The 17,838-nt window shown below is 40.2% G+C and overlaps 1 protein-coding gene across 3 annotated transcripts in view; it reads left to right on the top strand.

Annotated features, from left to right (window-relative positions):
• calcr (calcitonin receptor) overlaps nt 1-17,838 on the top strand; it is a 43,258-nt gene that overhangs the window by 18,653 nt on the left and 6,767 nt on the right. Inside the window, exons 5-15 of one of the 3 annotated variants that reach the window (XM_048994120.1) lie at nt 507-610; nt 918-1,080; nt 1,576-1,686; nt 1,781-1,893; nt 3,791-3,882; nt 6,059-6,185; nt 13,533-13,686; nt 16,475-16,535; nt 16,627-16,693; nt 16,796-17,014; nt 17,094-17,135. In XM_048994120.1, the coding sequence (XP_048850077.1) occupies nt 507-610; nt 918-1,080; nt 1,576-1,686; nt 1,781-1,893; nt 3,791-3,882; nt 6,059-6,185; nt 13,533-13,686; nt 16,475-16,535; nt 16,627-16,693; nt 16,796-17,014; nt 17,094-17,135 (1,253 nt within the window). Of the gene's footprint in view, nt 1-506; nt 611-888; nt 1,081-1,575; nt 1,687-1,780; nt 1,894-3,790; nt 3,883-6,058; nt 6,186-13,532; nt 13,687-16,474; nt 16,536-16,626; nt 16,694-16,795; nt 17,015-17,093; nt 17,136-17,838 lie in introns of those variants that run through there. The other 2 variants (XM_048994123.1, XM_048994122.1) reach the window with 2 other exon arrangements.

Here is a 17,838-nt window from a genome sequence, read left to right as displayed (position 1 = left end):
AGGTAGATTGCACAAAAATACCCAAAATAAGGTCACATTTATAAGCAAACCAGAAAGCAAGCTTTATTATTATTATTATTATTATTATTATTATTATTATTATTATTATTATTATTATTATTTTCTTTATTAAGCAACTGGGGTATTTAAAAGGTTCAGAGTCTGAATTCTACTAAACTGCAAGAACTGATTTTTTCTTGTTTGACTTCCCTCAGAAAACTTCCGTAATTGTTGTTTTGTGTCAGTATAGTCCCTTATTAGCAGGAATGAAGTAAACACATTTAAACAGTAGAACTATGAAGCTAGATTAAGGATAATTAACAGAAATAAGCACGAATCAGTAAATTCCGAACATTACCTCATTATGTCAGTATAATTTAGCACACACCCTGCCCATTAATGAGCACCACAGCCTGGATCTTCCATTATTATGAAAACACTAATTCAGTTGGCTTATTCATTTTGTTATAATTACAACATTAGTAATTAAGCATTTCTTTTTGCAGAAAAAGTGACTAAATATTGTGATGAATCAGGCAGTTGGTTCCAAGATCCCGTATTTAACAAAACCTGGGCGAATTGCGTTGCTCAGTCCAAGGACATATTAAAGGTAACTGAGTGAACCATTTTTCTTGTTGATGAATGAGTTGCAATTTAGTGTTTAAAAACGTCAGCGAAAAGTCAAGTGCTCTCGAGGATGCAGTATTGGGGGAAGCTGTCAAATGAGAGCTCAGCGCGTTTTGGCTTTGCGTGGCTCTTAATAACTAAATAACAGGCCCTGCAACTTTTAAATCTCATGCAGAAGCTTTTATTGCCTTTAACTCATTAATCCGCTTCAGTGTAATACCATTTTAACGCATCACCCTGTGTGTATTCACATATGTTTAGGTTCCCGCCTCTTTTTTTGCTTTGCGTAGAGAGTGATGATGCACGGCTCACCAGGAAGGAATGCGGAGCCCACCATCGAATCGCTCGTCAGCCCTGTTGTCACGCAAAAGGTCGAGGAAAGGAAAAGGATCACCGATGGTCAATACAAGTGCTTCGAAAAAATGAACAGGGATCAGCCCTATAACAAATCAGGTAACAGGATAACAACACTGAGCATTTGCGTGTCCATAACAGGGTACTGTACACTGTGCTACTGTAATACTGTTAGTCTGACTGTAAATAAACACTGTAAATCTTACTAAATAAGTAGTAGCAATAAATAAATAGTATAGATAGTTACTACTAATAAGGTCTCTAAATTAAATGTTTTCAGAGTGGTCATGTTTGACACGGTACATTTGCAGCCCAAAGGTTATTTGAATGTTTTGGAAAGTGTATGGCCTTCAAGAGCTTCAGTTAGGGGCGTCAGAAGCATTTTGAATGTGGGGGGGACACACTGGCATCAAACTAATATTTTATGCTAAATGTGGGGGGGTCCAAACAAATAATTATGAATTGTGAGGGGGACACGTCAGATTTAATGGCAGCAACGCCCATGGCTCCCGCTAAATGGCCTCCTCCCGCTATATGGTCTCCCCCCGCTATATGATCTCCCCCCGCTAAATGGTCTCCTCCCGCTTAATTAAGGTATGTATTGCAATCGAACCTGGGATGGATGGCTCTGCTGGGACGACACAGCCGCTGGAACATACACATCACAGAACTGCCCCAATTATTTCCCAGATTTCGACTCCACCGGTAAGGTTTGGGGGGGGGGAACGTATTTCAGCAACATTTGGTGTTGATTTTATAAGGATGTTGTTGTAAGTGTTCTGCTTCATTTTTCTGCCAGAAAAAGTAACAAAATATTGTGATGAGACAGGAAACTGGTTTCGACACCCCGAGACTAACAGGACTTGGTCCAATTACACCCTCTGTGTCTTACACACAAAAGAGAAATTAAAGGTAAGAAGAAACGATGAAAGGTGAAAGTATTTCTTGCACATTTTTACATCTTGTGAACCTGACCAGGATGGATGGATGGATGGGTGGGTGGATGGATGGAAGCTAATAGCATAGTCATGACACCCATGCGCATCAGAGTGATTATAATATTTAGTAATTACAATACTCAGGATGTGTATTCACAGCAGGAAGGACAAGCAACCATTATCACACAGGAACGAGTAAATTCAGTCTGATGATGGTTTATAGTTTAGTTATGCATAATTTATGGTTTGATTTGCATTTCGTTCTAGCTTCTTTCCACAGCATCAAATGTAATCCCATTTTTGTGCAACGCAAGTACAGTTCAGTGACAGCTACATAATTAGCGGTATATGTTTCATGCCTAAACATGCTAATGTACCACTACATTTGTATATGCTCCGCTGGTCACGATATGATCATGACTTCCCCAGGCGGTAGTGCTTGTATTAATCCTGTCATGCCACCTCAGGGATTGGGAAAAAAAACCTTGTTTATGAGAGAAAACAGAACTATTTTAAATGTAGGCTGTCTCAGCCTAATGATGTCATAGCTTTTAACGTTCTCTGTGGACTTAAGACCTGAGACAGATGCAAAATGAAGTTGTGTGCTGGGCTGGGTTTGTTGTTTTTGGGACTTGCTCAGAAAGTGACTTTGGTACTGTAGCGATTGGTTGTGGCCAAGAGGGGCCCCCAATCCTTAGGGGCCCCTGCAGATGTGTGGTTTATGGGCTGGTAAACACTGCCGCAGTTGGTGTGGTCTGTCCGGAAGATAAGGTGTGCAAAACAGTGCCCTTAACAAATAGCTGTAAGCCGCCCGCCGGAACAGTGATTCTGAGACCAGATCAATGCAAAACTGAAACCTCCCACGTTACTTTGTTAATGGAACTGAACCGGAAAGAAATCAGCAAAAAGTGAACTCCAGAACTTAAAAAGTGGAAGAAAATAGACATAATTTAAAATGTTCTCTGTAATTAAAAACCAAAAAATAACAAATATGACTAGTGCTGTCTTATACATGAGAGATGTAAGGTATGGAAGATGTATAGATTTTTTACATCTTTTGTTTGTTGACAGTATTTCTGTATTAGCAACCACTTGTGTTGACAGTAATTAGTGTAAATGATGTTGATATAGGGGCGGCATGATGGTGCAGTGGTTCGCACTGTTGCCTCACACCTCTGGGACCCGGGTTCGTCGTGGGGTTTCCTCCGGGTACTCCGGTTTCGCCCCACAGTCCAAAAACATGCTGAGGCTAATTGGAGTTGCTAAATTTACAATTATATATCATTTTATTTATTTCCTAGCATTTCTTTTTGCGTAATACTGGGACCTATATCACGAAGCAGGATTTCTTGCTTAGCCGGATAACTTGCCGGATTTAAGGTAGCCTGGGTTAAATGTCCGTGAACAGAGATAAAGTCTATTCAACCTGGGGTACCTTAAATCCGACAAGGTATCCTGCTAATCAACAAATCCAGCTTTGTGGTACAGGCCCCTGGCCTAGTCTGTTTACTGCTTTGTTACTTTCAAAGATAGATTTCTGAATATATATTTTTTCTGACATTTCTCTTTGAAAAACAGCTGCGCTCATAAATTGTATAATATTGAAATGTCTGTGTTGTTCTAGGCTCCCGGTATCTGCATCTGTCTCCCTTCCTGTCACTTCACACACAAGCTGTAATAAACACAAGTGCATATTTTCACTTCTGTCAATGCTGTTTATATGCAACTGTGCTGACCTATGCACTGCAAACCCAACATGATGCATTAACATGTCCAGAGCCCCATCCATTTTGTCAATACCTTGGGTTATGAATCATGCTATGACTATATATTTAAAAAGTGTTTTCAAATGTGTGTGTTTGTTTTTTCAGATGGCGTTTATACTCTACTACATGGCCATAGCTGGTCACACCTTATCCATTGCATCACTTCTGGTTTCCCTAGCAATATTCTTCTACTTCAGGTAATTATTACTTTTATAATGATGCCAAGTGATACATGACTATCAATGGAAAAAGCTTAGCTTTGTGCTAAACCAAAGGTTTGCTTCTAGCCAGTATATACAAAGACGGGGTTTTCATGAACCACTTACAGAAGGCAAAGCCAATTATTTTAATATTTTCCAATGTGTTTGACTCTGGCAAACTGTAAATCTCTCTGATACGTTGTCATATTTCTAAATTATGATTCAGTAAAATTTTTATGTTGGTAGGAAAACTGTTTCAGAAGGAGGTTAGATGAACAGTGTGGTATTGTTCAAAGGTTCGTGGGAAATAGGTGTCATTTTTAAGTCTGCTTTCCACTGCATGCTTATATTGTACTCATGGATATTCACGCCAAATGATTTTGCTGGAGGTGCATTTTGGAAAGGAAGTGATCTGAAGTAGAATTTCCATGTGGTTCTCTGGGTATGGCAGACTCATAGGTTATTATTATATTATTATTATTATTATTATTATTATTATTATTATTATTATTATTATTATTATTATTATTATTAATAATAATAATGATAATAATAATAATAATAATAATAATAGTAGTAGTAGTATTTGTTATGTATTATTAATAATAATTTACTTAACTGAGATTGTTAGTAAATCATATTCTTTGTTTAGCTTAATAATGACATCAGTTCTTTTATAGAGGTTGAAGGTCTGTGTTACTATTTGGCTTCAAAATATAGAAGATAATTGTCTTGTAACTAAAATGTGTCAACAACATGCGTTTTAAATTCACTTGGCTAAGAGTGCAAATTTTCTCACTTATTCAATATGCACACAAGTTCAAAAGCAGCTGTGAACCCAAGACGGGTCGCAGCAAATACATTATGGCTTTACAGACCCGCCTCAAATCATATACTGCGGATGCTCCAAGTAAAGTTTAACCTGTCTCTGAAGAGTGTGTTTTATAGTAATGCTGTAGTATTTATAGACTGATCTCTTTAAACGTCAAGGTCTCAGGGTTGCTTTATTGAATCCAGATGTGGAGTTTACAGGGGTATTTCATGGTGTCGAACAGCAGTATCTTCTTATTTACAATGCCCCGCGAACCCGAAACGTTAGCTAAAGGTCGCTGCCAGTGTTACTGTCCACAGACGTCCAGCTCACATGCTTGCCCACTTGTTCTCAGGCAGAACTGAGGCACTCTGAAGGACTCTTGACAATGACTCTGAGCTTCCGCAACACTAAGCGTTCCTTAAGAGACTCACCCTGTTAAAGTCACATGTTGAAATGCAGCCACGTGTGAAGAACTGTGATTGGAGAGGGCTTGTAAGAATATGCAGCGGTACAGCTGATCCCGCCCAATCAAAATATCTGTCATGCAGCAGTCCCTGTGCTATCTGTACACATTATCGGCTTTAATGGGAAAGACAACAGGTGTTATTTTGGCCTGTTTAACGGAATAACCACATGTAGCCTTCAAACATAATGGAATTAATTAATAATTAACTGAATTTCATGTATTACAAGTGATAAATCAGTGGCCAGTTTATTAACTTACAGTATAGATTATGTTTATAAACCGTAATAATAATTGCCGAATTAATGCAAGATGTGTATAATGTTAGACAGCACATGAGAATTGGCATCAAGGCAGATGAATTTAGTCTTTTGACCTGTTTATATTTTATTTATAGTCCATTCATTGTGGTTTAAAAATAATGGATAACATTGTTTTATCCAGAACGCTGTTTTAATTTCTTTTTCGTAAAACCTTATGTTTCAGGCATATTTTATTGTTCATTGTTTAATTTACTTCACCAGAGATGAAACAAAACACGTTCAGAGACAAGGTTTTTCAGTTTTTTTAACCATCAGAAGAAAATAATATTTTTCCAGTCTACTTTCCAGTTTTTCCAGTTTAATCTGTTTAAAGTAGGGAAAACATGCACTTTCCTTGAAGGAAATTTTTGCAAAGTGCTTTTTGAATTATGGCTAATTTAATTTTAACCTCTCCTCAAGGATCCCTCTCCTGAATATGGCCAGCTACAGTTTGTCCAAACACTGTCAAGAACATCACTCCTGAGGCCGGCACAACACTACTGAATGTTGTAAATCAGTGTGCTACAAGTGAGCGTACAGATTAACCGATGCAAATGTTAAGGTTCATGCAAATTTAGCTTTTTTTTTCCACAGAAGCCTGAGTTGCCAAAGGATAACACTACACAAGAATTTATTTTGCTCCTATGTCCTGAACTCGGCATTTACCATCGTGAACCTTGTCACGGTCGTGGGAAACCCCAAGCTGGTGGAGAGCAATCCTGTGAGTCCTGACTGTTATGCAAAAAGTACATATAATGTTACTATTAATTAACTGCACCTTCATAATGCCTTTATAATGCCTTTATACATTCATAAGCAGCATGTAAGTAGATCTTAACATTCTAGCAAACATTAACAGCTTTAAATATACAATAATAACGAACATTATGCCATTATATGATTATGATTTTTGTTATCATATAATGTTCATAATTAATGTATATTAAAGTAGTTAAAGTACGTTAGGATGTTAAGGTAAACTACATGCTGCTTAGGAATGCATTATAAATGCATTACGAATGTGTACTGAATGGTGTATGAATACATTATGATGTAATGCATTTAATGTAAAGCTTACCCATACAAGTGATGCTGAGCTCATTGAAATGACTTAAATCTGCTGTATTATTTTACAATATTCTGTTCTTTTTACAAAGCATTCTGCTGTTTCCAAAATGATTCAACCAAACAGATTTGACTCCACTTTTCCGCTTAAGGAGTATGATGTTACAGACATTATATGTTTACCATATAGTAACATTTAAAGATACTCTGAAGTAAATCACCTCACTGCAAATCAGTGCTGATCAACCCATCAGGAGACACAGGCAGCCCCAGGATGTCACTACCATCATTGAATCAGTTCCAGGTTTTTGAACAACAAATCCTGTGATTGTTCTTCAGTTAATAATTCCCATTACAGTAAGGTTTATAATCTGTATAGACATGGCGAATAGCGGTCGGCCTCTTGACCTTGGGAGTGTCATTTGTGTTACTGGTATGTTTGCATACCTTTCACATATGTTCACCTGACATGGGTTTGAAAAGCAGAACCTGGACTATAGATGTGTTTTCTTTTGATCCTGGAGTCTGACACTCTAGGTACAAAAGAAAGCTGCCTTTTTGGAATGTTACTTTATCAAGATCTAGGCTGATGCTTAAATATTTTTTTCCCTGGCATCCTTTCTACCTGTTTTTCTTTCTAGGGAATCATTTAGATGATCTTTTTTAAACTGAACATGACATGGCCCCGGTGAATTAGTAGCAGGATTATAGCGGCCCTCCATCCTGAATAAACCAAGATATTTCTTCAGAACACAAATCACTGGTCTGTGGTTTAGAGAAACTCTGCATGCTGGTCATTAATTTGGTCTGTCAGATGCAAGAGGAGTTTAAAATCCAAGAAGTTTACTGCCTGAAGTAGATGGAAGTGGTATGGGTGCTCTACTGTACTTATCTGTATGAGTGGCAGGATTGATTGATCACCATAGAAACAAACAATATGGAAATTAACAAGATGTCAGTGAGGACTGTTACAGTGAGCTGATTAACTTATAGGCAGGTTCAACGCTTCTTCCAAGGGAAACCATATAGAACAACAGCAACAACAATAATAATCCATCCATCCATTCATCACCGTAACCGCTTAATCCCAACTGGGGTCGCGGGGGGGACGGGAGTCTATCCCAGGAACAATGGGCACAGACAGGAACCAACCCTGAGCAGACGCCAACACACCGCAGGGCACACACACACACACATAACCTACCACACACACTTTTGGACTGTGGGAGGAAACCGGAGCCCCCAGCAGAAACCCACGTAAATACAGGGAGAGCATGCGAACTCCACACAGAAAGATCCTACACTGGACCCGGGAACCGACCTTCTTGCTGTGAGGCAGCAGGGTCACCGTGCTGCCAATAAATAACAATAATAATAATAATAATAATAATAATAATAATAATAGCAACTGGATGCTGTCAAAATGACAACAATGTATTCTCCAGTCACCCCCCTTACCCATCAAAGCCCTACTCCACACCCTCCAGCCTCTACAATCTCCCCTACAGTTGGCTTTGTTTTAGAACCTTTTAGAACCTTTTATTTTAGAAAATCTCACACCCCAAAGTTTAAGAATCATTGACCCATAAAATGTTCCTGAGAAATCTGGATAATACGCACTAGGCAATTTTACCGTGTTCATTAAATTTACCTTTCTGTTGCCACCTTGCTCTGATGCTTCAGTTTTGGGGTGATTTGTCTCGGAATTAAATCAGGCAAAGGTTTTCATCCATATAATGTTTTTTTTTCTGTGTGGTAATATGATCCATCAAAGATCAAATGGAGTAAAAAGAGTAATAAGATCAAATACTGTCATTCTGTTCACAAAGACAAATTTCTTCTGCGGTCACCCTCCCCTCTGCTGCCACTAAGCGCTGTTGCTTCAGTGTTGGAGTGATCTGTCTCTAAATTTGATGAGTTCCAGGGGGCTGTTTCACGAAGCGGGCTTTCTTGCTGAGCCGAATAACTTGTCATATTTAAGGTACCAGTTTAAATGGATTGTGTTCACATTTAGCACGGACTACCTAAAATCTAACATGTTATCTGGCCAAGCAATAAATCCTGCTTCGTGGAACAGGCCACAGATCTTCATTAATACAATATGTCTGCAAAGTTTGAAAAAGATCTGTCAAATACTTTTTTAGTTATTGCGCCAATGAGAAAGTGTCTGTGTCCCAAAATAATAAGTACGTACATAACACTGTAGCAGTACAGTATACATAAGGAATACAAGAAGACCAATAAAAACACAAAGTAAGATAAAACCTAAGAAATAAAAGATGATGTTGAAGTGAAGTTTCAAAAACACATAACAATAACTCTGCAATGAGGGTTTTTTGTGCAGCAAATACAGTTTAATTGAAACCAAAAGTAAACATGTTGAAATGTAGTGTTACTTTTTCCGAGTAACAGTCCCATAAAGCTCTTTGATCTTACTTCAGCTGTTCCCAGTTTCCTCATCATCCCTCTCTTCCAAGTTCATCATGTCCTGTGTGGTGGGGGGGGGGGGGGTGTCAATGATATCATCCATAAGCAAGTAACTCCCCCCTCAGTTTGCTCATAGTTAAGGACAATATCAGTATTGCTAAATAAGCTCACACCCACTGCTTAGATTATGGAATATGGTTTCTAGAGCATTGTTGCTTGTTTTAGCTATTTTGTGACAGAATCAAGGGGTGGTTTACATGACCAAAGTGAACTAGTGCCCCAACCCTGTCCTCTGACCTAGATACCCTGTTTTGGGGGCTATCTAGACCCAGCTATTACATTAGCTTACAGCCATCTGGAAAAGAGAGTATGAAGGAGATTAAAAAACCTAGGGTCTGAGATCCTCGAAGCGCTTAATTATTCAGCTCAGTGAATAAATTATACAAGTTATTCACACCGATAGAAAAAAAAGAGAGGCCGATATTCTGTATCCCAATCGAAAGAAGCGATTATGCTCTGGTGAGTGGCATAATTGAATGAAATCGTCAGCATGGCCACCTTGTTCATTCTTGCAGATCAGGAAACATTCCGTTTTAATGCATAAGCTTTATTCATTATTAATGGCACAGATTATCAGTAATGTATTTAAAAAGACAGTCTCCAGGTTACAAATGAGATATGTTCCCTGAGCTTAGTCGAATTTGTAGGTAGATTGGGACAGATAGATACCTGTTCTTGTTTAGCGACAATTAGTGAAATGTTTGTCTTAGTACAGTATGTTTTACCTTTCTATGCAATAAAACACTTATGAAACACTTCCAAATACACTAAAACGTCTTAAACGTAATAATACAGTTCATATTAATAGTATTACGGTAATAATTAAAGTAACTACATACGTTATCGCACAGCCGACAAGCCACTTAAGCGGTACAATCTTTTCACAGTCATGCGCGTGCTTCTTATTACCTTATTATTACGAACCATTGTATTTAAGTCAAGCTTTTTTTTTGTTTTTTTCGTAAGATCAGGTTCATTATTGGTAGTCTGTTCCCAAGATCATGCGTTTGCTTGGGGAGAGGCTATATCAGGAGTTTCAGTGGACCTAAAATAAAAACGGGTACTTTCAGTGAGTACACACCCCTGTGAGGATTTACACACTGAGACAGGATGAGTGTGCGCCGTTTGAAATCCAGTGCCTTCAAATAGTGCTGTCTCAACATTAATACCGACGGAGAGAGAAGAATGTCTGTCTTCTCGATTTTAGACATGATTAGGGGAGCCTTTTCGGCCGTGTTCGGTTTTGTAGTGCATTAATGGAGTATTAGCCCAGCAGATGGGAGAGTATGGGAATATATTGGAATTACTATTTAAAAAGCAGCTTTGAACAAGGAACCCAGGCTTCCAGACATAAGGCTTAAATCTCCTGAAATCCATCAGCGCACAGTGCTGCTGTTGGAATATTGGGATCTGAATATAATCGTTAGCCTTGGTTGAAATTAGGAAGCTTTTGCTATTTTTAAAAATGGGGGGGGGGTCGCGGGAGGGGCAAAAATATGCCTGATTACCTGGCAATATGAAGCCGAGTCCGTGATGTGTGTTGATTGGTCAGCCGGCAGACAGAGGAGGGAATGGAGGTGGGTAGGAAGGTAGGAAACTGCAACCACCAGTGACGGCATGAGGAAGAAACAGTGTGAAGACAAGTCAAGTGGGCTTTATTGCTAATAGAGCCCTGCATGGGCCTGAAGTGTCAGCCTGAGCCTGGTTCAGGCCAGTGCCAGTGAACCCCAACCCCAGCTGAGCCCCAATATTAACATGATTTCTCTGCCTGAGCCATCAGGCGTCTGAATGTTGCAAAGGCTCAAACATGCACATACAGTCAGGACTATAAATATTTGGACACTGACACAAGTTTTACTTTTTTGCCTGTTTACTGAAATATGTTCCAATTGAAGTTATCCAATGGGCTTGGACATAAAGGCAGACTCTCAGATTTCATTTTCCACATTATCCACATTTAATCCACAGTATCCACATTTAAACTGGATGAAGGGTTTAGGAGTTTCAGCCCATTAACATGAGCCACCCTCTTTTTAAAGGGGCCAAAAGTAATTGGACAATTCACTTAAAAGCTATTTCATGGACAGGTGTGGACAATTCCTTCATTCTTTCATGATCGATTAAGCAGATAAAAGGCCTGGAGTTGATTTGAGGTGTCTTGTTAGCATTTGGAAGACAGGTGTGAACATACAACATGCGGTCAAAGGAGCTCAGTATGCAGGTGAAACAGGCCATCCTGAGGCTGCGAAAACAGAAAAAAACCATTCGAAAAGGCCTGGACGTCCACGGACGACAACTGTGGTGGATGATCGCAGAATCATTTCCATGGTGAAGAGAAACAACTTCGTAACAGCCAACCAAGTGAATAACACTCTCTATTAGGTAGGTGTATCGATATCCAAGCCTACCATAAAGAGAAGACTGCATGAAAGCAAATACAGAGGGTTCACTGCAGGATGCAAGCCACTCAAAAGCCTTAACAATAGCAAGGCTAGATTGGACTTTGCAAAAAGAAAACTAAAAAGCCAGCAGAGATCTGGAACAGCATTCTTTGGACAGACGAAACCAAGACCAACCTGTATCAGAATGATGGAAAGAAAAAAGTATGGAGAAGGGCTGGAACAGCTTATGATCCAAAGAACACCGTATCATGTGTAACACATGGTGGAGGCAGTGAGATGGCCTGGGCGTGCATGGCTGCCAGTGGCACTGGGTCTTTAGTGTTTCATGATGGCGTGACATAGGATGGAAGCGGCCGAATGAATGCTGAGGTGTTCAGAGACTCAAATCCATCCAAATGCAGCCAAATTGACTGGGCGACATTTTATAATGCAGATGAACAATGACCCAAAACACACAGCAAAAGCAACCCAGGACTTTATTAACGCAAAGAAGTGGAATATTCTGGAATGGCTTAGTTGGTCACCTGATCTCACCCCCACTGAGCATGCATTTCACTTGCTAAAGACTAAACTACAGACAGAAAGACCCTCAAACAAACAGCAACTGAAAGCTGCTGCAGTAAAGGCCTGGCAGAGCATTAAAAAGGAGGAAACCCAGCGTCTGGTCATGTCCATGAGTTCAAGACTTCAGGCAGTCATTGTCTGCAAAGGGTTTTCAACTAAGTATTAGAATTGAACATTTTATTTGCAGTTATATGAATTTGTCCAATTACTTGAGCCCCTGAAAGGAGGGGATTGTGTAGAAAAATTACTTTAGTTCCCCACATTTTCATGCAATGTTTTTGTTCTACCCACTGAATTAAAGCTGAAAGGCTGAGCTTCAACTGCATCTGACTTGATTCTTTTAAAATGTATTGTGATAATGTCTAAATATTTATGGTCCTGACTGTACATAATAAGCACATGGGTGTGCTGTCTTATGCGCAAAGAAAATGACGTTTTAAAAGTATTTCTAGCCAATTACAGTAGAAATTCAGATGAATCCAAACTCCTCCTCGCCGTCAGAAGCTCTCCCTTCACAATCTGATATTTTATTTGCATGATTGACATTGGCAGGCTTCCAAAACACTTTGACACTGGCGTGACGTGAACTGTAAGCCTCTCTATCACGGTATCCGCTTTCGCACAATAAATGCAAAATAAAGTTGTTATACTACAACAAGCCTGAACTGAACCCAAATGATGCATGATGAAGTTGGGCCTGAGCCCAGTCTGAGAGTCGGTGAGGCCAAGCCGCATCAGGCAGACGGACCTCTTATCGCCATATAGCCCATTTACAGGGATACTGTGGCGTGAGGCGACGTCCCTCCAGAGCCATGGTGTGACGTACAAACAGCAGGTCACAATGAGAGGGTCATCAGAAGAAGGACCTGCTATGCTCCCAATATCGGCAGATTCCACCCCCCTTTCCAAAAAATAAACACAAACGGATATGTATTTAGGGCTGAACGATAATGGGAAAAAAAAATCAAATTGTGATATCTTCGGGTCGTTGCAGTCGCATTCGCCTTTTGCTATTTAAGACTTTTCTGCCGTAATACAGATGAAACAGATAAGACTATACAAGAGCATTCTTCATTATAAATCCATGCGTTTCTGAAGCCAATTCGCTGCACATTCAGATCACGAGGACAAAACATATATCTAAGCAAGACTGTAGTGCTGTATCAGATAAATTCATTTTATCATATGGATCAGTTATTTTTTTTCAGTTTTGTTTAGTTGTGAAACTGGACTCTTAACAGTGTTAACTTTAAATGGTAAAATCTTTTCTGACATTTCTGCATTCTTTCACCCCCACTCCCCTTGCCCACCTCCAGGGTAAATTCTGCCCCCCCGCAATGTGAATCTCCCTCCAATGCCACTGTGAATAAATTAGCTCCAATACAAGACAAGGGGATAGACTCAAGGATGTACTGTATAGTCATAGTCAAATAGTGTTCAAGTAGTCAAATCGTTTTGGTTAAATAGGCTGTGAGCAGGACGTTTATGACAACTGAGGCTAAGGCGCAGGGAATACAGAATTTGATGTTGATTTGATTTCCTTTTCACAGGTTGGCTGCAAGGTGTTACACTTCTTCCACATGTACATGCTGGGGTGTAACTACTTCTGGATGCTGTGTGAGGGGATTTACCTGCACACCCTCATCGTCGTGGCCGTGTTCGCCGAAGAGCAGCACTTACACTGGTATTACCTCCTAGGCTGGGGTGAGTCTGCTGAACTGCTCAATAAAAACAAATAAACCCACGTCAACGTGTAGCGAACAAGTCTCATAAGCAACCCGGACAAAAACAAGGGATTGGCTGCAGTCAGGGACCGTTAATTTGCGAACAGCTTGTGTCCTGAGAGGCGTCGCCGTCGTGGTGAATTACAAGACAGTATTGGATGTTTCTGTCAGTGGAAAAACACAGAGGGTGTACAGGTGCCAGAGTGCTATCAGATCTCAGGGGAAATTACTGCATTCTTCTCTGTATCTGCAAAAGAGGTCTAGTTTGCCATTCGTAGACTTAGGCCAAGAACTGCTCCCAGTTGCCGCCACGCTCATGAATATTTATGAGGAGACGTGTCCGAAGTGTGTCTCAATTCAACAAGATTGGTGCCTGCAAACATTCATGCGTATCTGTAGGGTGGACCGAAGAGGCAAATGTCTTCCCATTAGTGAGTATTTATATGTGCTTTGCCTTTGCCAAATTTCTGCAAATTCGACAGGGGAAAGACTGAGATTGTCGAGTTGATGTAATACAAGATTGGTCGTTACTTTACAGTGATAAAGCACCAGCCAAATCATTATAGAGACGGTTCTTTTACAGAAATGTTGCCCTTTTACACTAAAATACCGCAGTTCTGCAACCCGTGTACACTGGTCGCATTTCTGGTCTATTTCATGGCTGTTGCATTTCTGTGATTGCCTTGAAAGCATTACAGTGGGTCAGACATACATCACTAAGCTGAGCAGCCTTTCAGTAATCACATGTACTTAACAATCAGAGTGCTTGGGTTGATAAGTTAATAACACGGTTAGTTTCATGTGTATATGCCCTCAATTTGCCCACTGATATTAATTGCATTATGCAAAAATATAATTATAACATATGGATAGTCTCATTCCAACCAACCATTAAATGGAAACGAACGCTATGGTATTTTAAGCAATGCTTTAGTAGATTTAGAAAGTAATACAAATTACTATGAATACTGCAAGTTTATACTCAACATTATCACTGTGACAGTAATATGCAATATTGCATTCCGTTGCCCTTTTAAACCAAATTAGCAATTTCATGAGCTGTAGTTTCTGTTCTTCCAAAAAGGAACCATTTCCGGCTATTGGCGTGCAATAAGTTACACCCTCGACAGGTTCATCACAAAGGTATCCACCGTTACATGAGATATCAAGGCGTACTGGATCAGTGCTTTAGCATTTTCAAATGGGAGAAACTCTTCTTTATCAAAATATAATACAGAGTTAATGTTTGTTTTCTATTAAATGCAAAGCTTAATTTATACACTGAAACATTTATTATGCTTCAGTTTTGAAGATCCATCATTTACGTTTGGATTTTGCAGTCATCAGATGACAGATATAGACTAATTAGTCAGTTGACAAAGAATCTCTGAAAAGCTGGTTGTTATTAAAGATTAACTGATAGCCGTAACAGTCATATAATAATTACCAGAGGAACAGACAAGAGCTGTAAATGACCCAGGCTTCATTCCCTCTACAGCGGCTTGGATTCTTGGCTGTTACAGCCTGTCAGAATTAAAAATATGACCGCAGTTTATGGATGTGGCCTTTAGGTCAGGGGTCTCCAACTCCGGTCCTGGAGGGCTGCCATCCAGTAGGTTTTCTATCCTACCTGGCTTCTGATGAGCCACACCTGCTCTCAGGTAAATACCAGGAACAGGTGTGGCTCATCAGAAGCCAAGTGGGACAGAAACCCTACTGGACGGTAGCCCTCCAGGACCAGACCCCTGCTTTAGGTTTTGGTTCAGTAAATGTGATTTATAACATTTTGTTAAATGAAAAGAAGTGTATGAAGTTTCGTAATATATTTTTAAAGAAAAAGAATATCAATCATACAATACGGGCCAGAAGTTTGGGCCCACCCAAAGATTTTTTTAATAAACGATACACTGCTTTGTCAAACTTTTATTACAAGAAAATATCAGAAATACTTAAAACAAGTGTAACTGACTGGTTTTGAAGGGTAATGTGACATTTCACTGTGCATTATAAGTGCAATTTAATTGATTTGAGTGCCTAAATGCAAGTTTTATCAAAATAAGTACCCATGCCTTTATAACAGCAGAGATTCACGGCATACTTTCCAGCAATTTTTGAAAATAACTTGTGTTCAAACCCTCCCGGCTCCTTTTCAAGCATGCAAACAGTTCTCTCTCATTTGCTAGACGCTCATTTTAAACTTGTTGGTCCAACTCGTCTCATGGATGCACTTTCGTCTGTCCACACACAAAACCATGTGAGCCGCCTCACCTAGCTCAAAGTAGCCTCCTGACATGGATTATCTGCTCACCCTACTGCAGCCAGATACATGAAGCACACAGACAGTTGCGAGATGCTCACTTACCGTTTGACTGAGCATTACAATTAGTGGTTTTGAATGCGGTGTGATTGGAGGTTCCAGGCTCCCATAAGCAGCCACCTTTCGGGATTTTTGCACTAAAGTACCTAGAGTTCATAGCGAATAGTGTGACGCCATTCGGTCTGGTATCTCCGAGGCTGAAAACACCTCGTTAATGAGAACGGTGAGACAAGAACGACAAAACTCGTTAAAGGAAGTACCATAGTGGTGTGCAGAAAGACGTCTCTGATTACTTATCTACCCGTAAAGCAGTTCTGGAGGGAAGAGTAAAAGATGGAAATTATAATTGTAAATTAACAATGGTATAGTATTTTAATTCTTTGTATGAATTCATTTAGCTTTTAGCTGAACAATGTTTTCTTTGTGTTTAAAGTACAGTTTGCTCTTTAAGGTTTCCCTTTGGTGCCTGCATCCATCCATGCTGTTGCGAGGAAAAAGTATTTTGATGACAAGTAAGTCTTTTTCAAGTCTTCTGAAAAAGGCAGAGAAGTACAAACCAAAGAGGATGGAAAATCTAACCGCGAAACCTTGAATTTCCAATAGCTGCTGGATGAGTGTAGAGACCCATTTGCTCTACATAATACATGGGCCCATCATGGCAGCCCTGTTGGTGAGTCAACGCTGTATCACTCAGTCCTCTAGTCTTGCAGCAATGCATGCTGGGAAAGTGTCTATGACTGTGGTAATGGGCGCCTCTTCACCGGCCTTCCAGGTCAACCTGTTCTTTCTCCTGAACATCGTGAGGGTGCTGGTGACCAAGCTGCGGGACACCCACCGGGCCGAGTCCAACATGTACATGAAGGCCGTGAGGGCTACACTGATCCTGGTGCCATTATTGGGGATTCAGTTCGTCATCATACCCTGGAGACCAGAGAACAGGCTTGCTGGCGAGGTGTTTGACTACATAATGCACATACTGATGCATTACCAGGTACTAATATCACCTGCTGGCACCACTGCATGTTCACCAAATACTTCATTACTGTTAATCATAAATATTTGCTTTTCAGGGGTTATTGGTGGCGACGATATTTTGCTTTTTCAATGGGGAAGTAAGTATGTCTCCTGTTTACATCGCCTCAGTCTGTTTGCCTCAGCTGTCATTCTGATCGATTGCACATGGAGAAAAAGTGTTGGCAGTGAGGGCTGTTGTTTAATCTCACGGCGTCATACCTCACTGAGGAAGGCAGTGCGATCGTCATGGCACATCGCATCAGGGTTCAGGGTGGTGAAGAGGGGCCAAATCATGTGACTCAGATGCATTATGGGAGGAGAAAATGTAGCAACTCTGCCAGGCAATGGAGACAAGAGACGACACGTGTCGTTCAACATCATAAAATGGAAATGTCATCACATCGCAGCGTATAAGTCACACAAAATCCCAGCAGGAGCTCTCTTTAAATGTGCGATTATCGAATGATCATTGGGACCCGGCCGTGATTATTTACTACTTTGGCAGCTACTGTACGCAGGCTTGAGAGAAAGATGTAACTCTGCACTGTATGACTCTTGCTTCTCAGACGCTCCCTTTGGTGGCTGGCAGGAGAGGCTGAGTCCAGCCTCGTTAAATGTTAAATCAGCACGTTAAATATTACAAGAGCAGGGCGGTTTCCTTATAGTCGGCTCCCGGGCTGAAAAAAGAAAAGCGATTAAACAGCAGGGGCGTCTTGGGCTTCCTAAGTGTGCGTGAGCGATGACAGGTAGCAGCCCATCACGTGACAGTAGGAGATGAAGGTTAATAGCCCGGCCTTTCAG

Source organism: Brienomyrus brachyistius, chromosome 23 (genome assembly GCF_023856365.1).
Source record: "Brienomyrus brachyistius isolate T26 chromosome 23, BBRACH_0.4, whole genome shotgun sequence".
Taxonomy (NCBI): Eukaryota; Metazoa; Chordata; class Actinopteri; order Osteoglossiformes; family Mormyridae; genus Brienomyrus; species Brienomyrus brachyistius.
This window is presented reverse-complemented; position numbering and strand designations above follow the sequence as displayed.